Source organism: Mandrillus leucophaeus, unplaced genomic scaffold (genome assembly GCF_000951045.1).
Source record: "Mandrillus leucophaeus isolate KB7577 unplaced genomic scaffold, Mleu.le_1.0 Scaffold13, whole genome shotgun sequence".
Lineage (NCBI taxonomy): Eukaryota > Metazoa > Chordata > Mammalia > Primates > Cercopithecidae > Mandrillus > Mandrillus leucophaeus.
In genome coordinates, this window is record NW_012101254.1 from 2,455,864 (window position 1) to 2,480,426 (window position 24,563).

The 24,563-nt window shown below is 36.8% G+C and overlaps 1 protein-coding gene across 2 annotated transcripts in view; it reads right to left on the reverse strand.

The window, feature by feature from the left end:
- Nucleotides 1-24,563, reverse strand: part of CLIP4 (CAP-GLY domain containing linker protein family, member 4) — an 83,993-nt gene that overhangs the window by 40,792 nt on the left and 18,638 nt on the right. For both annotated transcript variants that reach the window (XM_011972568.1, XM_011972569.1), the window contains exons 2-6: nucleotides 19,063-19,210; nucleotides 9,356-9,495; nucleotides 8,354-8,447; nucleotides 6,783-6,944; nucleotides 4,925-5,043 (exon numbers count right to left, since the gene is read on the reverse strand). In XM_011972568.1, coding sequence (XP_011827958.1) covers nucleotides 4,925-5,043; nucleotides 6,783-6,944; nucleotides 8,354-8,447; nucleotides 9,356-9,495; nucleotides 19,063-19,195 — 648 coding nt within the window. In that variant the 5' untranslated portion in view covers nucleotides 19,196-19,210. The remainder of the gene's footprint in view (nucleotides 1-4,924; nucleotides 5,044-6,782; nucleotides 6,945-8,353; nucleotides 8,448-9,355; nucleotides 9,496-19,062; nucleotides 19,211-24,563) is intronic.

Below are 24,563 nucleotides of genomic sequence, written 5' to 3' on the forward strand. Positions count from 1 at the left end.
CAACAATCACAGAATATAAATGCTATTCTCATTGGCACATGGAACATACTCAAAGATTGACCACGGTCATAAAGCAAGTCTCAACAAATTCAAAAAATCAAAATCACACCAAGAATCTCTTGAACCACAGTGGAATAAAAATAGAAATCAATACCAAGAAGAGCTCTCAAAACCACACAAATACATGCAAACTAGAAAACTTGCTCCAGAATGACTTTTGGAATGAATAATAATATGAATATTAGTACAAAGAATAATAAATAATAATATAATAAATTATATATTAAAATATTTAATAGTTATATTAATAATTAATATTAATAAATTATTAAATAATAAATAATAAACAATGAAATTAAGGCAGAATTCAAAAAATTATTTGAAACAAATGAAAATAGAGACACAATATACCAAAACCTCTGGGATGTAGCAAAACCAGTGTTAAGAGGAAAGTACAAAATGTCTGAATCAAGAAGACAGGGAGATCTCAAATTAACAACCTAACATTGCACCTAAGGGAACTAGAAAAATAAGAACAAACTAAACCCAAAGCTAGTCAAAGAAATAACTAAAATTGCAGTACAACTAAATGAAACTGAAACCAAAAAAGGCATTCAAAGAATCAGCAAAATGAAAAGGCGGTTCTTTGAAACAATGAAGATTGATAGACTGCTAGCTAGGTTAACAAAGAAAAAGAAAGAGAAGATCCAAATAAGCACAACTGGCAATTATAAATATGACATTACAACAATCCCACAGAAATGCAAAAGATCCTCAGCGACTAACGTGAATACCTCTATTCATACAAACTAGAAAATCTAAAGGAAATCTAGAAAATCTAGGAATCTAAATTCCTAGAAACACACAACGTTCCAAGAACCAGGAAGAAAGTGAAACCCTGAACATACCAATAATGAGTTACAAAATTGAATCAGTAATAAAAAACCTACCATCCAGAAAAAGCCCAAATGGATTCACAGCCAAATTCTACCAAACGTATGAGGAGAAGCTGGTTAACAATCCTACCAAAACGCTATGAAAAAACCAAGGAAGAGGGATTTCTCCCAAATTCATTCTATGAAAGCAGTAACATCTTGATACCAAAATCTGGCAAAGACACAACAAAAAATAAAACTACAGACCAACATCCCTGGTAAACACAGACACAGAAATCCTCAAGTTACTAGCAAACCAAATTCAGCAGCATACCAAAAAGAGAATTCACCATGATCAATTCATGCAAGGAGGTTCAACATATGCAAGTCAATAAATGTGATTCACCACATAACAAAATTAAAAACTGTATGATCATCTCAACGGACACAGAAAAAGCAATCGATAAATTCCAACACCACTTCAAGACAAAAAACCTTCAACAAATTAGGCATCGAAGGAACATACCTCGAAATAATAAGAGCCATCTATGACAAACCCACAGCCAACATCATACTGAATGGGCAAGTTGGAAATATTCCTCCTGAGAACAAGACAAGAATGTCCACTCTCACTACGCCTATTCAACACAGTACTGGAAGTCCTAACCAGAGTAATCAGGCAAGAGAAAGAAATAAAAGGCATTCAAATAGGAAAAGAGGAAGTCAAGTTATCTCCCTTCATCAACAATATGGTTCTATATGTAGAAAATTCTAAAGGTTCTGCCAAAAAAAACTCCTAGACCTGATAAACAACTTCAGTAAAGTGTCAGGACACAAAATCAACATACGAAAATCAGTAGCATTTCTATACACCAATAACAGGCTGAGAACAAAATCAAGAACACAATTCCATTTACAATAGCCACAAAATAATAATAAAAATACCAAGGAATACATCCAACTAAGGGGATGGAAGAGCTCTACAATAACTATAAAACGTTGCTGAGAGAAATCACAGACAACACAAACAAACGGAAAAACACTACATGCTCACGGACTGGAAGAATCAGTATCACTAAAACGTCCACATTGCCCAGAGCAATTGACAGATTCAACACTCTTCCTATCAAATTTCCAACATCGGTTTTCACAGGATTAGAAAAAACTGTTCTAAAAAATTCATACGGAGCCAAAAAAGGAGCCCAAATAGCCAAAGCAATCCTAAGCAGAAAGAACAAAAGCCAGAGGTATCACATTACCTGACTTAAAATTATACAAGACTACAGTAATCAAAACAGCATGATATTGCTACAAAAAATAGACATATAGACCAATGAAATAGACTAGAGACCCCTGAAATAAAGCCATACACTTACAACCAACCAACTGCTCTTTGACAAAGGTAACAAAAATAAACACGAGGGAAAGGACAATCTACTCATAAATCGTGCTGGGAAAACTAGCTAACCATATGCATGAAACTGGGCCCCCACTACTCACTATATACAAAAATTAACTCAAGATGGATTTTAAAAACTTAAATATAAGAAATCAAACTACAAAAATCCTAGACAAAAATCTAGGAAATACTCTTCCAGGCATTGGCTTAGGCAAAGAATTTGCGACTAAGTCCTCAAAAGCAAAGGCAACAAAAATAAAAATTGTCAAACAGGACCTCATTAAACTAGAGCTTCTGCACAGCAAAAGAAACTATCAATAGAGTAAACAGACAACCTACAGAACAGGTAAAAATACAAACTATGCATCCAACAAAAGATTAATATCCAGAATCTATAAGGAATGTAAACAAATCAAAAAGAAGAAAAAATCCCATTAAAAAGTGGCAAAGAACATGAACAGACACTTCTCAAAAGAAGACATACAAGCAACCAACAAATATAAAAAATGCTCAACATCACTAATCATCAGAGAAATGCTAATCAACACCACAATGAGAGACTATCTCATACCAGTCAGAATGGCCATTATTAAAAAGTCACAAAATAACATGTTGGTGAGGTTATGGAGAAAAGGAACATTTATACACTGTTAGTGGAAGTGTAAATTGGTTCAGCCCCTGTGGAAAGCAAACTGGAGATTTCTCAAAAAACTAAAAACAGAATTACCATTTGACCTAGATCCCACTACTGGGTACACACCCAAAGGAAAATAAATTATTTCAGCAAAAAGACACTGCACTCATAAGTTTTTCACAGCATGATTCATAACAGCAAAGACATGGAATCAACCTCGGTGCTCATCAATAGTGGACTGGATAAAGAAAATGTGGTACAAATACAGCATACTACATAGTCATTTAAAAAATGAAACCATGCCCTTTGCAACAACAAGGATGCAACTGGAGGCCATTATCCTAAGAAAATTAATGCGGAAACAGAAAATCAAATAATGCGTGTTCTCACTTATTAGTGGGAGCTGAACACTGGATACACACAGACATAAAGATAGGAACAACAGACACTGGGACCCCTAAAGACGGGAGGGAGTGTGGGAGGGAAGGAGGTGGGGAAGGGCTAGGGCAAGGGTTGAAAAACTACCTATTGGCTACTATGTTCACTGTTTGGGTAACGGCATCAACAGAAGCCCAAACCTCAGCACCAGGCAATATAACCTATTTCACAAACCTGTACATATACTCCCTGAATCTAATATTTAAAATAAAAATTAAAAATGAAGATGGTGGCTATCACACTATGGTCTGAGGGCTACTGCTGACCCACATGTTTACCACTGTTTTTTAAGTATTTTCAAAATATGGCAACCTATTCATCTGTTTCTGGCCTAAATTGGTAATTTAGCTCAATAAGATATCTCATGGCATCCTAACAAATTCAGAACATCGTCCCCACTAATGGGGCTTTGTCAACAGCTGTACCAACAAAAGCAAACGCATCCCCTTCACATTCCAGCTGGACTGAATGATCACCTCTAGGTTTCTTGCATGCTACTCTCTCTGCCTAAAATGCCTTCCTCACCTCCCTCCAGTACCTGGTTAATTCTTGCCTATGTAAGCACTTGATTTAGATGTCACCCCCTGTTGAAGCCTTGGGAAGATGACCCACGGCCCTCTGCCACCCCCGCCCCATCGTGTCGCACTGAATTCGCACACTACAGTAAAACTGATTGCTTCCTTGTCCCACCTCCCCTCTGCAATACATTCTTTTTGAGGGCAAGGGCTTTATCTACACTACTGTAGTATTCTCCCAGTGCCCAATAACCAATAGAGTCAGAAGGGAGGGAGGGAGGAAGGGAAGAAATTAAAAGTTGGGGGGTAATCAAGGCGGTTAAACAGAAAGAAAACTGGCAAAGAAGTAGGGAAAATGGGAAAAATAGGAAAGGGAAGGGAAGACAGGTGTTTTCAAATACTGCACTCTATCCACGGTTCACACTCACCCCTTCAAGGGAAAGTATAACACGATTAAGAATACCTGCCACAGCGAGTTATTGTTATTACTATAAAGAAAGTGAAAACTGAGAGCCACTTTCTGGAGAAAAAAAAAAAAGGATCTGAAGACTATGAAATTCAATCCTGTGTAACTCTGTAAATTAGTGACATTTTACTATTAAAAAAATACACTTTTCCTTTAAATGTTTCATTTTCAAAGGCTTACTTCATCCTTAAATGGGTATTTATTTTAACTTTCTGAAACGAATTTTATTTCCAAAAAAATTTAGAATATGACTTAACAGAAAAATATAACTTTAATATATGTATTTGTACTTAACAGCTAACTTTTCATAAATACATCAAACCCCTAAATGAAAGATACTTAAAGATTATGACACTTAAAGGAAGATTTTACTTTCCTGAATGGGACTTATCAATATAAAAGGAAAGTTATCATCATGCCTTAAATTTATTTACAATAAAGATCATCATCACTCTTTACATGTGGAACAAAGATATAAATTACTTGCTCATGTAAGAGTTCTTCTATTAATAACATTCAGAGCCAACACTTTACCAGAAAGTAGGATAAGACTTCTTAATTCTTTTAATATTTTTCACTTTTAATTTAACCTCTTACCCTAAATGCAGGATTTGCTCCCTGCTCCAAGAGGCACTTCACAGCACCTGCACACAAGTTGTATGCTGCAATATGCAAAGCTGTTCCAAAATTAAAATCACTGCAAGTGGCATCCACATCTGCAATTAAACATCACAAGTATATTAACTAAAATTTTAAACTTAGCTATTATAATTTAAAAGAAGACAGGGTTTTGGGAGGAGGGACTTTTATCATTTATAAGACTTAAATCAACCCACTAGAAGCATGATTTCACAATAGAACAAAATGTTTATATTACAATCTAGTTAAACAGTTGATTATTTTCTTAGTACAATAAAATTCATTATAAGAGGGAGTGATATTATCCTAGATTTTCAAACTAAAACACATTTTAAAACAATTAATGGCAATAATTCATATTTGTAAAAGTAACAACTTATCACAATCTCCCATTAAGTCTGTGGCATATTTGCCATGACAACTACAGTGAGGTAGAGTAGTAGAATTTAGGTCAGGGGTCAGCAACCTATGACCCAAAGGCCAAATCCAGCCCATCTGTTTTTATAAAGTTTTATTAGAACACAGGCACATGCACTCATTTACATATCCTCTGTGGTTACTTCCATGCTACAACTATGGAACTGAGTAGTTTCATCAGAGACCATGTGGTCCAAAAAGTCTAAAATATTTGCTAGCTGGCCCTTTACAGAAACAAAACAGCCAATACCTGGTAGGTAAAACAAAGCAGAATTTTCAAAGCAGCTAAAGTCTAATTAAGCATAGAAATGCTTACCTATAAATTGATTCATAATACTCTACTGAACAAATGAATTTGAATTTCATAATGAGAAAAGCAATCTTGCAACTCTAAGGACATTTTAATAACTTTTAATATAGCATCATATGTTATATTTAAATACAGGAAATCCTCCAGATTTGGGAATCCCAGCTTGAATATTTTCCATAACAAGGGTTTAAATATAATACCTCTGGTTCTGCAAATCCTACCCTCAACTAAACGACACCACACCCACATATCCTTCCTACAACTGTAAACGACCCAGATATACTCAAGACACACTCTCTTGAATTATTAAAAACACAGAAGTGTCGACAGAGGCTTTCTTCCTAACATCATTCACAAAGTGAAAAGGTAGAATTTTAAAGAAAAAAATGGACAATTATGCAGATTGGAGGTTAGAAATGAACATTCTGGGAAATTTACTGAATCTCTAAAGCATGTTCCTACAATGGGGAAAATATTGTACACTTTCTTTAATTTAATGTTAATACTATTTGCTTGCTCTCGTATTTTTCTAAAAAATAAAGAAAAGAAAATTGGCCCCAAAGAGAACCAGAAAGAAGAATCAAAATACCAGGACTGTGACTTAGACATTCAGATCTTCAGTTTCAGGATATCACCATCAAAACAGGGGGGAAAAAACGGAAACATTATCCCTTAAGTTGAATTATATAATTTCAGAACCAAATGCCATCTAAAATAAATAGTATTTACTATTCCAATGCCAATCTCTGAAGACCTTATTGTTCTATTTCTGGCTACCCAAGCAAGGCAAAAGAATCATAAAGCATGTAGAATCAATTATATAAAACATCCGTGTTATACTGGAGAACTTATAGAGATATGAAAACCCAGAGAACACTCTTTCATTTTGTATCTCTGTACTAATCCTTTTGTAGAAAAGATAGTAATACTCAATAAAGAAATTTTAAACTATCTCAGAAATAAAACGGAGTAGAAAGGCATATGAAACAAGATGGATTAGAAGTTAAAAAAAATCCTTGAATTATAATTTTTATGCCACCACTAAAGTGTTCAGTTAATAATATCTAAAAGTGATTTTATAATACTTGCCTTTTGGTTTCGATGTTTTCAAAATCACTCTTATAAGTTCTGGGACATCAAAATAAGCAGCATAATGCAAAGCATTCATGTTTGTCCAGCGACTCCGCAAACTAATGTCTGCTCCCAGGTCAATAAGTTGAGTTGCAAATTTTACAGCTGTTTCCACATCACCTAGAGAAGATTTTCCAAATCACTTTCCTTTAGTACAAATTTTAAGTTCCAATGGATGGCTATCAATTGCCTCATTTAAAAAGCCAAAGCAAACAGTGCACTGTATAAACACACCTCGAAAATTTCACTTGCAAGAATTTATACTAAGAAAATAATTATACACAGGAATGCGATGAATGGGATACACTTGGCTGTAAAGATGCTCATCTCTGCACTGTTATTAATATAATTCTAAAAAATCCAAAAAGTGTAATAAGAAATTGGTTAAATAGAGACACACATAGAATGCTATGAAGCCATCAACAACAACACAGCAGATCAGTGCTACTCCAAACATGTTCTGTGGACCACCGGCAGTCCCAAATTGCAATCTGTGTGTACTTTTTATAGCTTTTCCCCGTTTAATATGTCTTCTCGTTATGTTAAATAAAATGTAGTCTTATGCCTTTTATTCTTTCTTCTTTTTTAAAAACAGGGTCTTGCTCTGTCACCCAGATTGGAGTGTAGTGATGCAATCACAGCCCATGCCAACCCTAAACTACTGGGCTTACACAATCCTCCTGCCTCAGCCTCGCAAGTAGCTGAAACTCTAGGCAGGCACCACCACAGTTGGCTAATTATTTAATTTTTTGTAGAGACAAGGTCTCACTATGTCACCCAGGCTGGTCTCAAACTCCTGGCCTCAAGCAATCCTCCTACCGTGGCCTCCCAAAGTGTTGAGATTACAGGTGTAAATCATCATGCCTGGCCAGTTTCATGCCTTTTGAAAAATATTTGGGCTTATATTTTATGGTTTTATTTTATTTTGTATTACAAATTCATTTTTATTTTATTTCATGAAAGTATCAGTCCATGATGGGTTGTGAGGGGAAAAAGGGAGTCTGTCACCACCATAAGTTTCAGCACTACTGCATCAGACTATTGAAACAAGAAGAGACAATCACAGTATATAGTTAGGTAAGAGATGCAGGTTTATAAAATGACAAAGCACAAGAGAGTAACAATTTTGGAAAATATGCACATATGTTACATATGTAGGAACAGACCTTAGGTCTCCAGACTGGGGTCTTGAGATTAGGAATCAGTATGTAAAGACTGGCCTTGGACTGTCAAACCTTGTTATACACCCTCAGAAAGATTTTAGGGTGTTAGCAGTTACTCTCATCTAATACACAATCAGGCATGAGGCCTGATCCAGAAAAGCTCGGAGGTATCAGGAGGGTATAAAGACCTCCTTGAGAAAAGGGAATATGGTTTTTGGAAGGACCTAACTGAATCCTCAGCTCTTCAGGCAATATTATCATCAGCAGCTGGGTGCCTTCCCATGGACAATATATGGGCATAAATATAGATTATCTAAGCACAAATGCAGATGATATAAGCAATTGATAGATTTACCACACACTTACCAATACCATGAGCTCCAGATTTGCAGGTATAATGTAAAAGAGTCATATCTGTCAGTCCATCTCTATCATTCACATTGCAACCTCTCTTAAGAATCTGAAGCAGTCAAGGAAAATATGGTTACAACCTAACTACTGAGGTACCTATTGCTTTCAAACCAATGCTGAGGAACCAAGTTAGTCTATCAAATCTGAATTACTTCTCACTAAAGTGTATAGACAGTATCGGCATCTCTAAAGGGTAAATTTTTAATCTGCACTCAACAACAAGAATGAAAACTGAACTTGTCAGCAGGCTGAAGGAAATTCTTGAAGATTATTCCAAGGGTAATCTGGCACTCCAAATATGTTCCTCTCAAAAATGAGCAAAATTTTATTTCTACGGGTGTAATGATACCCGTAGAAAAGATAGTAATACTCAATAAAGAAATTTTAAACTATCTCAGAAATAAAACGGAGTAGAAAGGCATATGAAACAAGATGGATTAGAAGTTAAAAAAATCCTTGAATTATAATTTTTATGCCACCACTAAAGTGTTCAGTTAATAATATCTAAAAAAAAAGTATAAGCACTCTTCCTACAACACAGCAACACACTGGTCAAGGAACCCTCCCTCAAAAAATCTAATATTCTTAAAGACTACATTCAAGCCTGTATCTTTACCAAAACACCCAAAAGTGTAAATAGAACATGATGGTAATTAAATCCCTTCATGAAATGCATAAAAGTTTACAAAATTAATTTTTACAAAGAAGGAAATACGAAAAATGCCCCTCCCTGCACCCACCAAGAGTCTATAAATGTCAGAAGGCCAGAGCATGAAGAAATAATCAGAAGAATATATAGTATTAACTCACTGCCCCATGAAAATCCTGGAAATACAAATAAATATCAGAACATTTAAAGGGTTTCTCCTTCATTATCATCTTCCTTTCAGATGGGGAAAAAATCTATACCATTAACAATCCTAACAATACAAAACTTAAACTGTAAGAATTCCTTACCTCATTTCCAATAACATCAATGTTTTGTTGGACCTGAGGAACCCATTGTCTTAAAATGGCAAATAATTCTGAAACTGAAGTTTTGGGATCAAAAAGAATTTCCTGGCATGATGCATCATTAGGATCAAAGAAAGAAAATTCTGAAATTAAAAAAAAAAGATGTGAATTAAATTTACGAAAAGTTTCAAATAAATATATTGAAAATAATAAACAATAAAACCAAGGTTCAAATGATACAAATATTTTAGATGCTAAAAAAAAAGCAGAAGTATCTAAAGAAGGAAAATATTACGAACATTTGCTGAGCACTTACTAAACACTTTAAAAATCCTCACCAACACCTTACCTGGCAGGTATTATTCTCATTTTGCACATAAGGAAAGCAAAGCTCAGACTAAATAATACCAGCTCAATGTTGCACAGCTAGTAAGTGGCAAATCTGGGGTAGAAAACCAGGTCTGTCTCCAAAGTCTATCTTCTTTCCTCTATTATTCTACTTGCTGAGGTAACTTGCCATTAAGCTCAGATTATAACAGCATGCATAAGTAGTGGGACTCATGGGGTTTGTTTTTGCTTTCTTCTTTGCATTTATATATTTTCCAAAATTATACTATGTACACATGGTTCTTACTTTTAGAGTGAGAATAACTAAAAGATGAAAGGCAACAAACTAAAGACATGTATAGAAGCAGAGCAGCAGTCCATCAGAAGAGAATCAGAAAGACTAAAACTGAAACAACATTCATAATCTTAGACAACAAAATGGTCCTGTTAGGCAAAAATCAAAATAGAAGCCAAGACAAACCTTGGCCTCTGAGCCAATGTCCCACATCCAGCTCAGGAAAACCTATAAGGACCTATTCTCCAAAACACCTACCTAAACTGCACATGAAGCTTGGTCAGCAAGACTCAGCACGTTGTAGCAAATCAGCAATGACCAAACTAACCCACTCATTCTAACCAGTGAGAATTAAGCTATATGAATTTCCTCTTCTAGGCTTTATAAACCTTACTATGACCTTCATGAGACAAGCTTCTTACCTTGGTTTGGAAAGTCTCCCTGTTTGCAGTTTTTTTACTCACTTAATATTTATATTAAGAAAAGCACCCTGGATTTTCTTGACAGTTTTTGGTGTCCGAAGCAGGATCAGAAGAAGACCCCTGCAAAGCCCCAAAGCCAGTGAGTAACTAGGGGCTGGTACCCACGGCCGTGGCACTGGCTGCTCTCTCACCCGGCCATGGAGTTCTAGAGTAAGTCTCTTTTGAATCTGAGCTCTCCTCCTTCTGTGTAGAACTCTCCAATTATGCTGAGCAACCTTTGCTGAAACTTCTCAGGAAGTCACCCTATTCTGCTCAAAAGGGGGAACGGTGAAACGCGTGATTCCTGTGTTCCAGAGCAGCTGCTGAAAAAAGAATCCTTAATAGTTAAGACTTTTCAGAGAATCTAATGCAAACATGGGGTCCAGAAACAACTGTGGATCAGAATCTTGTGCCTTTTTGGAAAAATGGGTGAACTTTACAAAGAATAATTTGCAATTTCAGTGACCACTTCGGAGAACGTTTAATTTTAGATAAGATAGTCAGTCTGCCTTTGGGAGTGCCCTTGAACAAAGAGTATCCTGAGCCTTTCAGAGACAATGGAATGCATTCTTGGATTTGTATGCAGAAGCTTCTGGACACAAAATGACTCAAAAATAGCTTCTCTAAAAGCATCCCTACAGCATTCAAATTAAAAAAAAAAAAAAGCTTCCCTAAAAAGCTGTAGCCATCTGAGCAGGTAACCTTGACTTGTTCCATCTCTCAGAGGTACAATTTGCATCTAGCTTCTTTCATAAACTAATAAGCTTTGTATTATTTTAACTGACACATGGCTAAAATTTGGAAATGAAAGCTATAAGATCTGTGTCTGTCTGTACACATAAACATACAGACACAGAAATCTTATAGCTATGTATGTTCAATAGATATAAGTAAAAACAAGTATTTATATAAATTAAGTATTCCTGAAAACTCTCAGAAAAATAGGAACTAATTCAAATGCTTTTTAAGTTCATGTGACTCGGGTGATTTTCAATAAACAAAAACATTGTTGGTTTAGTTTAAAAAACCAATATGCCTTCAGAGTTGTCAGCATTAGACATAAGGCAAATGTACAACTTTGATTCTATGTAGGTTTACTAGTCGAATAAGCTCATGTTCAAGACTAGAGAATTACAAATAAGCTTCTGCTATCTCCATGTTACAAAATTTCTCGGCAAGAAAAACAAGATGATGCTTAGCGATTTAATGTCTCATGAAATTTTCTTAAGTAATCCAAGCATAATTGTTCAAAACAAGTGAATTAAATCAATGTAAGTCCACATAAGGTAAATACTGAAACATTAATTGCTGAACATAATGTTACCTACTTTTGGACAGAGAAACTAAAGATACCTGGGTGTGTTAGTAAACATGTCCTGTGCTACACTGAAAAATTTAAGGAACATGTGCTTCCAGAAATTATGGTATATTCATAGATTTCTAAACCTACAGAATGCCAGCATGACAGTCAAGAAAAGATATGAGGTATGAAAATATGTTTTTTGAAAAAGAAAATAAAGGAAAAAAACAAAATGGCTAGAAGAAGTTGAAAAGAGGGAGAAGGAGAATCTTATGTGATTAAGCTGGCTAAAATTGAATGAATCTATTATGATTCAAATCAAAATAAGGCATAACTAGCATTTGAGCTCCTGTTAAAAATGACTAGACTTTCTTGGAGTATGGGCCTGCTTTTGATGGGAGACTGTGAAAGGTTTTTCTTTAACTTTTGAATGGTCTGCCTAGAAAACAAAGATTCTGTGTTTTGTCAAGATAATTGCTTCATGTTGTCTTTGATTAAGTTTCTCTCTCAAAAAGTCAAGGGGTTTTGGTTTTTTTGTTTTTTTTTTTAAAACAACTACATGGCTTTCTGTATTTGCCTTTGAAATCTTTGTCACTTTGGTTAAATGGATAACTAAATACCTGTAATCTATTTAATCAAGTGTTTTGAATCTTTTGGGTTATTTTTTATAAACTTTCCAAAATTCAAATTCTGAATGAAGTCTTTTCTGACCTTACACTAATTCTGGGATTTTTCAGAGGCCCCTAGAAAATCTGTTCTATTTCCTTATTAAAACACACACACACACACACACACACACACACACACACAGACATTAAAGTAATTAAGCATCTTTGCATGGGAAGCCTTGTCAAATAAATGTGAAACTAGGCTTGATATATTACATTGCATGAGAAGCATTGTCAAAGGTGATGCTCAACCTTCCTTATGTTCTTTTTGTATGACTATATTATTAATGTAAGTGTTCTAGAAATTGTATGAAATTCCTAGAAATTGGATATGTTCTGGTGTAATTTTATCAGTCATAATTCCAGTTATTATCTTCAAATGTTATAAAACAAATAACAAATTTCCTTGTCAACTGCATTAAAATGAACTCTCATCAAATCTGTAACTATGGACATTTTAAATCTTTTGCCATCTACAGACAGTGATTTTTTACTCTGATATTTTCCTGAAAGCTTTTGTAAGCATCAGTGATACAAAATTGCAGGAAGATTTACAGAAAAAACTCTGACAAGTATAGGTTTCTGATAACTTTAAGATCACAGCATTGGACTGGGTAAGAATTTCCAGAACTGTAATAGAAAACCAAACCAACGGATTCATGAGGCTGCTAACCCAAAATCAAGCAGGACAAGAATTACAGGGAACTGAATGAACTGATGAGGGTGATAATTTTTATGTCTTTGAAATATTGCGGGTTCTTTAATGTTTGTTTTCTAGATTTAAAGAACGCCTTTTCTCTTTTCCCTTAAGACCTACAACTTACAGCAATTTGGTGAAGAATACTTTTTGTAAAAAAAAAAAAAAAAAAAAGAAAATGTAAACATTTTCTTTTCTCCCTACCCCAACCCCTCCAAAATTCAGACACTCTTATTGAGTATTTTTTCATGGCAATATAAGCATTTACGTAAGTTCAATAAAAGTTTGTTTTCCCTCTAACAGGACACAATTGGGCAAGGCCTCTGCTTGGTTTCTTAGACTGAAAAGGCTTTTTAAAGTCTCATTTCAGATTCCTTATTACCAGTTTTAAAGAATTCGGATTGACTTTACAGAACCAATAAAGCCCCTAAGATATTACCAAACCTCTGACTGGAATGGCATACTTCAGAATGTGCACATATTCACTATTCTTGTTGCACTTATGTATATAATCAGGCCAGCTTAATGAGACAAAACTTATTTGCAAACAAATTAGCCTGTGATTATCTTTGGTAGAAATGGGGAACTGTAGAGAGAAAAATTGTGTTTCCGCAGAAAACTCAGAGTACACCCATTATCAGATTCTAGTCCTGTTTATTGTCTTTGGGGCGTTGTCATCCACCTACAAACTGGACTGGATCCTCAATTCCTCCAGTTTCCTCCAATATCTGGTTACAACTCTCCAAACTAATATTTCCAATTTATTAAAACTGTCCTTTTCCCCAACCCCTACTGGATGATTTGATGTAAACTTTAGACAAATCGCCACCATGGCTCACATAAGGAACTTTTGTGCCTGTTTCTGTGGGGGTCACCCAGAGAATTCACCAAAACATCTGATGACATCAACCAAGACATTCAAACTGCAAACCAGGGAAGTCTGTCAGTAGAAACTGCCATCCTCATTTCACACCTCAAGATGCTCCAAGAGCAAATCTGGAAATCTTCTTAACGTGCTGCCCTCCAGATGGCTCATTTAAATAACAATAAGTTAGATTTATTAAGTGTCTTGTAGATACTAGGGACTGTTCTATGAACTTTGTGTATATTAATTTATTTAATCCTCATAACTACCACATGAAGTAGGCACTATTGTTATTCCCATTTTAAAGAAGAAACAAAGGGAGAAAATAAACAATTTGCCCAAAATCACACAACTGGAAAGTGATTGAGTCAGGATTAATGCCAGAATGAGACCATAACCTCTAAGCTACAATGCAAAATATTAACATATCTAACTACATTTGAATTTTCAACTTCCATGCAGGAAAATAAAAGTATTTCTTATCTTGTTGCAAGCTTTTGAGATAAAAAAAAAAAAAGTTTTATGTTTCTATTTTTTGTGGGGACGGAGTCCACGCTTTCGCCCAGGCTGGAGTGCAGTGGCCGATCTCAGTGATCTCAGCTCACTGCAACCTCTGCCTCCCTGGTTCAAGCGATTCTCCTGCCTCAGCCTCCCAAGTAGCTGGGACCACAGGCACCCGCCACCACACATGGCTAATTTTTATATTTTTAGTAGAGATGGGGTTTCACCATGTTAGGCTGGTCTTGAACTCCTAACCTCAGGTGATCCACCTGCCTTGGCCTCCCAAAGTGGGGGGATTACAGGTGTGAGCCACCATGCCCGGCCTAAAAAATAGCTTTTATCAAAAGAAAGTGGGGTGGGGGGAGAAAATGGAGGTGATGTCTGCTTTAAGTCAAGATGGGATAATGAGGGCCAAATTTGCCCTTCCAACTGAAACAACCAAAACACCAGAGGGAGGGAACAATGGTTTTCAAGACACTGGACATTAGACAGTGAAAGACAGTGGTCCCTGAGGAATGGAATACAAACGAGAAAAGTCCTACACATGCCCCAGCTAACTGCCTTGAGGAAGTCTCCAGGAGCACAGTTCAGGGGTGGGGTGGGGGGGACCAAGAAAAAGCCCAGCAAACTCCCTGAGTTGAGGAGACAGAGCTGAGAGTCTGGGGAACTTGAGGTGGCCAGAGGTCACAGGGCAGAATACAGCAGAGACGGATGCACGCACTGCAAGAGAACCCCGGAGACCTGCAGAGGGTCCTCCTCAACTATTCATCATATGCTTGTGAGGAAATACTTGAGGTAAGGGAAAGAACCATCCATAATGACTACAGGGATTAGTACCTATTCTCACCAGGAAGACTGAAAAAGAATCCTCATAATTCACACAGCATTGAGTAGAACAGCAGTCCCCAACCTTTCTGGCACCAGGGGCCAGGGCAGGGGGACCAGTACCAGTCTGTAGCCAGGGGGTTGGAGACCCCTGGAGTAGAATTTTCAGCAGTAGGGAATAATTAGCTCCAGACCAAGAATGGCTCCAGACCCACCTAACAAATCAGAAAAGCAGGACCTCAAAGGGTCCAACTATTTCCAAGTAACTAAACTGTATCCCGGAACAAAGTGCAAGAATACTTACACGAGTACAAAAATATCCAGCATCCAACAAAGTAAAATTCACAATGTCTGGCATCCAATTAAAGATTATCAGGCATGCAAAGAAACAGGAAAACATGACCCATCATCAGGGGAATAATGAAACAGACCTAGAGTTGATACGGATATTATAATTCATAGAGAAGGACATTAAAACAGTCATTATAACTCTATTCCAAATGTCCAAAGGTGGAGAAGAGACCTGGGCATAAAAAAAAGCCAAAGTAAACTTTAGAGATGAAAACTTCATCTGAAATGAAAACTGCACTGGATAAAATCAGCAGCTAATTAGACACTGCAGAAAGAAAGATTAATGAACTTGAAGATATAGTAATAGAAACTAACCAAAATAAAGAGAAAAAAAGTTTAAATATTAAAAAAATCAGTGAGTTGTGGGACTTCAAGCAGTCTATAACAAACATGCAATTACAGTATCTGAAAAGGCAGAGAAGCAGAAAAAAAACTTTTTTAATGATTTCCCAAACTTAATGGAAACTGAAACCCACAGATCCAAGCAATTCAACCAACTCCAAGAACAAGAACACACAGAAAATAATACCTAAGTGCATAATAGTAAAATTGCTCAAAATAAAGAGAAACTCTTTAAAGCAGCCAAAAAACAGACATGTTACATCTAGAGAAACAAAAATGACAGCAGAAACAATGCAAATGGGAAGACAGCAGAGCAAGATTTTTCAAGTACTGAAAGAAAACTACCAACCTATAATTCTAAACCCAGCAAACATATTTTTCAAAAAAAGAAGGTAAATAAGATGTTTTCAGACATAAAACAGCTGAAAGAATTCATTACTGGCAGACCAGCACCGTAAGAAACATTAAAGGAAGTGCCTCAGGCAGAAGGAAATGGTACCAGATGGAAATCTGGACCTACACAAAGGAATGAAGAGCACTAGAAACAGTAACTACATGGGTAAATGAGACTTTTTATATTATTTAAATTTAACAGATAATTCAATTTTTAAGCAAAATATAAGGTATTGTGATATTTATAATGTATATAATGTGTGTTTTGCATAAACTGATTCTGAAGGCATTTCAAGGCAAAAGATTCCAAAAACGGTTGTGCAAGAACAGTACATAGTTTTACAGGGTAATCACCTTGAGAGTCAACACCGTGTCACATGTCTCAACTCTGATTTCTGTGGACTGGTTTCTTTTTGTTTCTTGGTTTTACGCTCATTAGTTGGTATCACATAAAAATTCCTTATGGGGGCCTACATGACCCCGCATGACCTGGCCGGTGCCTTACTCTCCAATTCCGTCTCCTTCCACTCTGCCATCAATCACTTTGCCCCTCAGCCACAGAGGCCTTCCATTAATTCTTAGGATACACCAAGATCTTCCCCCAACACTGTGCCTTTACTTTTCTGTTTTTTTTCCTGGAACACTTCTTTCCAGGCTCTTCTCACAGCCAGCCTCTTCTGATTCTCCGAATGACCACCCCATCTAAAGCAGCTGCCTTGGCTCCATTGTTCTCTATCACAGCACCCTGTTTCTTTGTTCCACAGAATTCATTATGACCTATTTGTGCTTTGTCTATTCATTTGTTTGTTTACTGTGTTCCCTACTAGAAGACCTGTCTTGGTCACTGATACTTCCAGCATCCAGGACAGTCCCTAGCACACAAGAGGCCTTCAATAAATACTTGCTCAATAAATGCAATTATGTATGCTGCTTTTCAAGAGGACGCTGACCACAGTGTACCAACAAAGCAACTACGAAGAAAAGGGTCTGGAAATCCTCACAATGAGAAACTGGTGAAAGAACCAGAAATGTGTAGCCTAAGGAGGTTCAGACTAACTTAAAATGTTCAAACTATTTGCAAATACTTAAAGGCTATCCTATAAAAGAATTTGTGCCATGTATCAAACTAGAATTGGCCAAACTTTCAGGGAGATCAATTCTGAGTCAATATACAAACACAGTTTTGTTACAACTAAAGCTTTTTAACAATAAAATTGACTATTTTGTTAGTTTGCCACTATTGAAGACACGCAAGAGGTTAAATGGTTATCTGACAGAGATCCTGAAAATACAATTTCTACACAGGAAGGTGAGTAGGGAAAGGTTCATAAGAGTCTATGAACCTGTAATTCTAAGATTACAATGCTTTTTTTTTTTTTTTTTTTTTTTTTTGGAGACAAAGTCTCACTCTGTGGCCCAGGCTGGAGTGCAGTGGTGTGATCTCAGCACACTGCAAACTCTGCCTCCTGGTTCAAGTGATTCTCCTGCCTCAGCCTCCTGAGTAGCTGACATTATAGGTGCACATCATCATGCCTGGCTAATTTTTGTATTTTTAGTGGAGATGGGGTTTCAATGTTTAATTTCAGTTATACAAAGGGTCAATATCCATTATCACCTTTCATTCAATGTATTTATTCAACAATCATTGAGCAACTAATAACAAATGACTATATTAGCCTTTTTGAGATAAACAAAAATAAAGTATGATTGTTCTCCATCCCAAAGCGCTACAATATAGGAACGAATATAAGACAATTAGAAGTCAAGATGGAGTGAGACAAGTATCATACATAAGGGACAATGCACAAGGTTCAAGGTTTCCCCTCCATAACTGATTTTGTTGTATCTGAAAATAAGCCCAGTCAATTATTGCAAAACCTGCAAATAACTCCCAGAATCAAGGTACAGATTTTATATGATACTTCTGATAACTGGTCTAGGTAAGCTGGGATAGAATCTGAATACAACAACAACAACAAAAGGTACTTGGAGATGAGGAATTACTATACTACAATGAGTATGACTAAAAGGACAAATCCTCAATCCAATAACTTTATATCTACTAATATTTAAAATTTGTATTATCTCTACCTCCAAAGACAATTTGAAATGGTGAACCAACATTTTACTTGAAAAACTCTAAATTGGAAATTTAACAATTCTATCAAATTTATCTCCTGGTTCTCTTTTATTATGGTTCTGGAGAAATAAGCCTAAATAGATGAAAAGTGGAATGCTTCTAAATTAACGTTTTACAGAGGAGATGTAAATGGACCAATTTAAACGTTAACCAATCTCATTTCACATTCCAGGGAAGGGTCTCTTACCCTCTTTGCCGAAGTACATGGATTTTTTAGCACGTCAGTATATTTAACCAAAATAAATACATCAATAACAGAAGAATGCTAGATGGCTAAGCACCATTGCATTCTAAAAATAAAGTCCTCTAAATCCATCATGATGCTTAAAATGAACATTTTAACATAATATAAATGCTGACAGCAGAAATAAAGCATTTAGCTTAAGAAGCAGAAAAAGCAATAAGCAATTGTATTTTTGAAAAAGGAAAACTTTAGCAATTTTATGAGAACCACAAAAATGGTTCTAAGAAAAACTATGAGTACAAAAAAGGCATAACAGAGAAGTTACCAGTTCTCAGAAAATAAGCACAGCTACTTCACATACCACAGTCTGAAGGCATTGGTGCTGCAGAAATGGAAAAGATAACTGGGGTATCAGAAGCAGAAAATATAAATGGGTATCTTCCAAACAAAGGATTTCCTTCTAATGGAAAATCTGGAAGGTCCTCTATGGTCATCTTCTAGAAAGCCACCTATAATAAAAAAGAAAAAAAAAGTGTTTCTACTTTATTTGTATGCAACCTAGAATGACTGCCTTCAATCACAAAAAGCCTAAAAGTTCTTTGATGTCAAATCTGCTGACATTTTCAGCAAGGATCTTTTACGAAAGGGAAAAAATTCCTTTTGGCAAAACTGTTGTTAAAAGGCATACATTGCTTCACACCGCCTCTTATACAGTCGGCAGCGCATGTAATCTTTCTAGACAAAGCTCAAGAGGAATAAGCTATAATAGGTGAAAACACTTTTTAAATGCTGAGCTAATCTAAATGGGTGAAATCCTCCTACTCATGTAACAAACAAGGGCATATTAACCCTTGTAGATGAATCTTTAACTTCCCACAATGCTGGCACAAGTCACATCATTTGTCATCCAATAGCTCATGCCATGTGCTCATCACATGAAAATAATCTGCCTTAAAATGTTTCCATTATTTTCTATCCCAGAAAACTTGACTGAAAATTAATCACGTCACTCTTACAAATCTAAGAGTTTACTAAGATTGTTCGACTTAACAAGGTCCGAGGGTCTGTGAGTTCTATCCTGGCTGAAGACGGAAGCCATGTCTTTTAAAGCATGGGGCTTATATTACCTCTTTTTCCCAGACAACATGAATGCTTAGAATAAATTCGTTCTAAATTAGACTTTGTACTACACCCTAGCCTACATCTCAGAAATGATGTAGAAAGCAGAGAAACTGCTAATAAAACCAAACTTATGAAACTAAAAGCCTTCCAGTTTCTTTTGTATCAGATCTTTACAATCTGAAGTATCATGAATCCCTGTTTTTAAAATGTAAGCAAAAAAATATAAAACTAAATTAAAAATGAGTTTAGATTGTTTCAGTAAAAAGCACAGAATAAAAATAGGCAATCGATAGCTTGATCTGGTAATAGATAACACCATACTAGCTATTACTTAATGTGTGCTCTGTTCTACTTAACCAACCCTGTGTCTAACATAACTATCCTTACCATCAGTGCCCCAGTACAATAAAACAGTCATTTCATTGAGCTCACTGTTGTCTTCCCAACTTGATTCATGTTTTCTTAATACTGGCAGGAACTGGTAAAAAGTAGGAGGCTTACTTTTTCCTCAAAAATCATGTGCTTATATGGACATAGATCTTAGGTAACCTAATCTAGTTATCACTATTTTAAGATATTCATTTTCTTAGATGCTAAAATTACTTACCACCAAATACTCAGAAGCATTTTGACATTAACCTTGCCACATAAATAGGAAAATGACAAGTTCATGGAATTAGTGTTATATAGCAATGGTGATCTTCCTCAAATGTTATCAATTCCAAACAGTAGTAAGTATTTATTAAGGAACCACTACATACAGGGCACTATTCTAGATGTTTCAGTGAATATGAAAATGAGTTAACAGATGGTCCGTGCTTGTTAGATAGCTTACAATCTATTAAGGTGAATAAAATACCACTAATAACCATAGATTATGAGGCAGAATGGGATCTGCTCCATCACATAAGTACCAGGAACATTTGCAGTGGGAGCTTCTAAGAATCATAAATGGTGAAGAAGGTATCATCTGCGATGAGTCTGGAATGATGAATAGGTATAAACATAAAAGGGGATCCCATTAAAGGAACAGTAGGGCTGGAACTTGCGACATGGCTAGGAAAACAGTCAGAGGTGAGGCTGTAAGGGCTTTTTAGGGCTATACTGAGGAGCAAATGCCTAATCACAGACCAAACTACTTACTTTCATGAGCACTGGGAAACAACTGATTTTTTTTAAAAGAGAGTAGCATGATTAAAGCTGTTTTAGGAAAATTAATCTGACTATAATTACGGTTTGGGACTCAGACATGTTTTTATACTCTTAATTCTTCAGCAAAGTGACTCAGTGGATATCTGTCTGAGTTGGTTAAGAGGAGTCACCACATGACTTCCCTTTCAAAGGGTGGAGTTTCTCATTCAAAAAAAAAAAATGTTTTAAGTGATCCCCAGAGCACCTTTCATTTCCTTGTAAACTGTTGAGATCCTCAAAGATATGAACTGTATCTTACACAACTATCAGTTACCACAGGGGCTAGAACAGTGTGTTACACATTTTTAATATTCAAAGCTTAGATTCAAAGTGGAAAGAACATTCATGCAATCAGATGTAACCAGCTTCATTCTTTTACATATCAGATACTTCAAGTCCAGAGAAGCTACAATATTACCTGACCAATGCAGTCAACATTCTTTGTATTTTGTCTTTGTTGCATTTTTCCCTAGTTACATTTCCTTATCTTCATGAAAAACTTAACATTCTACCTTTTGTCCTACCAAAGGAAACTATGTATCCCTATAAACTTCCTATAGTCTCAGATTCATTTCCTAAAAGCAATTCCTGGATCTGAAGACCTATGACACTTGGACTCTTGGTCAAATGTCTAAGTATACTGATCTGGACTGAGTACATACTTCCATTCCAAATCCAACTATGGTTAACTGGTGATAACTGATTATAAAGTAAGCCCAAAAAAAAAAAAAAAAAAATTTGGCCCTGCCAGGCACGGTAGCTCACACCTGTAATCCCAGCACTTTGGGAGGCCAGGGCAGGTGGATCACCCAAGGTCAGGAGTTCGAGACCAGCCTGACCAACATGGCAAAAATCCCATCTCTACTAAAAATACAAAAAAATTAGCCAAGCATGGTGGCGGGCACCTGTAATCCCATACTCAGGAGGCTGAGGCAGGAGAATCGCTTGAAAACCCGGGAGGCGGAGATTGCAGTAAGCCAAGATCGCGCCACTGCAGTTCAGCCTAGGCAAGAAGAGCAAAACTCTGTCTCAAAAAAAAAAAAAAAAAAAAAAAAATTGGCCCTAATCAACTGTCTAAAAAACAGGTGCCTCTGATACTAACAATAGCTAGAATCAAATTCCCCAAACTCTGATTTCTACAGGAATTTCATCCTACTCATCACTCCAAGTTAGCTGTTAGCAAAAGCTAGCAGCTCAAACACCTTGTGATTTTTTTTCCCAAGATTCCTTGGTCCATGCTTTAACACACAGCAGTAATAAATGGGGATGTCCACTAGCATCTTCAGGCTGGTTCAGGACTGTCTGGACCCCATGAAAGAATCTTACTGAAGCCAGGAGACTTCAGATTTGAGATATGGTTCAAGAACATCCTTGAGTTGTTCAACTAATAGGAGACTGAAGCTGTGTCTACATTAGCTGGAAGCATGAGGCCCTTTCATTCAATTTCCTATAATACTTTGTTATGAGTCATCATTCTCCTGAGATTCCAATCTCACCACGTAAGTATTTAAAGCATAACTCCCATGATCCTTTTATTTGCTACCTACATAACATCTGTACAATCTACTAAACAGGTATTTACAGTATTGGACACATAGCTGGCCCTAGAGATAATTCAAAATTGAAATACTTACCCTGAAAAAGCTATTTATGCATTCAACAAATATTTATTCAGTTTTTCTTACTAAGTTCTAAGCTATGAAACGGTAAGGAAACCAGATCTGTCCTTGCCTTCATGTAGATTACAGCCTAGTGCTGATTCCTACCAGAAAGCTGAAAGTAGTAAGTGCTATGACCAAGGAGAGCCGAGTCCTATGAGAGCACAGATTTAAGAGGGTCAATGAAGGCTTCCTGGAGACTAATAAGTTAAAGCTGTAGCGTCTGACCAGCTAACTACTAGCCACACGTGACTATTTAAATTAATTTAAAAATTGGCCAGGTGCAGTGGCTCACGCCTGTAATCCCAACACTTTGGGAGGCCAAGATGGGCAGATCACCTCAGGTCAGGAGTTTGAGACCACCCTGGCCAATATGGTGAAACCCCACAGCAAAAATTAACAGGGTGTGGTGGCAGGTGCCTGTAATCCCAGCAGATTGGGAGACTCAGGCAAATTGCTTGAACCTGGGAGGCAGAGGCTGCAGTGAGCCGAGATCAGGCCACTGCACTCCAGCCTGGGCACCAGAGCGAGACTCTGTCTCAAAAAAAAAAAAAAGAAAAAAGGAAAAGAAAATTTTTAAAAATTAAAATTTCAGTTCTTCCACTGCTCTAGCCCCATTCAAGCGCTCAAAAGCTATGTGTGGCTAGTGCTACCATATTGGGCAATGCAAATAGAACATGTTCCTGGTTTCCTAAAGCTCTTCTAAACAGCACTGAAGGAAAACAGTGCAGATCACTCTCCAGAAGAGAAAACAATATGCAAATGCCTGAAACAAGACACAAATAATGGTCAACACACTAAAGCAAGCCCATAGCTCCATAGTTCATTATAAATAATTAACAAGGGAGCAGTAAACCTAAAAGTAACCAGAGTTTGTAGGTTTGAACAGGGAGAAAGAGTGAAGTCGGTTTTATATAAAGATCACTAGTTTCAAATACGTGCCAAAATTGGAGTTGTCATAAGCAATAAAAGACAACACAGGTCACTTTTTTAAAAGCCCTTTCCGGTGGGACTGCATGTGGTAAACACAAAATGTCTGAAATGAATCCTACAAATAGTATACCATGGGCTAAATCTTCTACAAAACAGAAGTAAACACATTCCATGCATAGCAAGACTCAATCTTACAGTCCAGATAGTCCGTATCAGATGAAAGCATTTTAAAAATGCATCATATTTACGATAACAAAATAAGCTGGAACCAGGATGGTTCTCCAACACAAAAACGCAGACCAACTAGACTCCACCAGGTTCAAGTCTCTGCTTTCCTCCCTAGTTGCTCCATGCCCCGCACCACCCGATCCTGTGCTGTTTAGATGACTCACTTTAAATTGTGCACAAGATTCATAAACAACAAACGTCAAAGTGAAAGTGAAGTACAATTTAAGTGCTGGCGGATGTTCCTGAGGACGGTGTTTACTGAAATCTTTCAAAGGTGCCGTTTTACACGATGACGGTGCTACAATATGAACACAGTCTAGTATCTCAGAACATACAGCAAGTTACTGTTCCGTAAGAACATCATCCTCTGATCTATATCAAAACACTGTCTCAGAACAGAGCTGAAAACCAGCGTCTGGATGACGTGAACAGCCTGACATCTAATTCAAAGCGCTACCATCATAAGCCGTGAACGGAATCCTTAAGGATGCGGGCTCAGCTCCAGCGCTCCTGCCAACTTCCCCTCCCAGGTGCGGGTGGTTCAGAATTAAGGGACCTCAGGTAGCCAAGGACTGCAAGGACAGCCATTTGGTTTAACTTTGAAGACCCAAGGGCCAAAGATTTCTCGACAATTTAATGTGCAAGGGGAGTCAAGTGAGAAATGGGAAGAGGCCGCGTTGGAAAGCCACTGCGCGTGCGGGGACTACTGGGGCGGCCGCGGGGTCGTGGG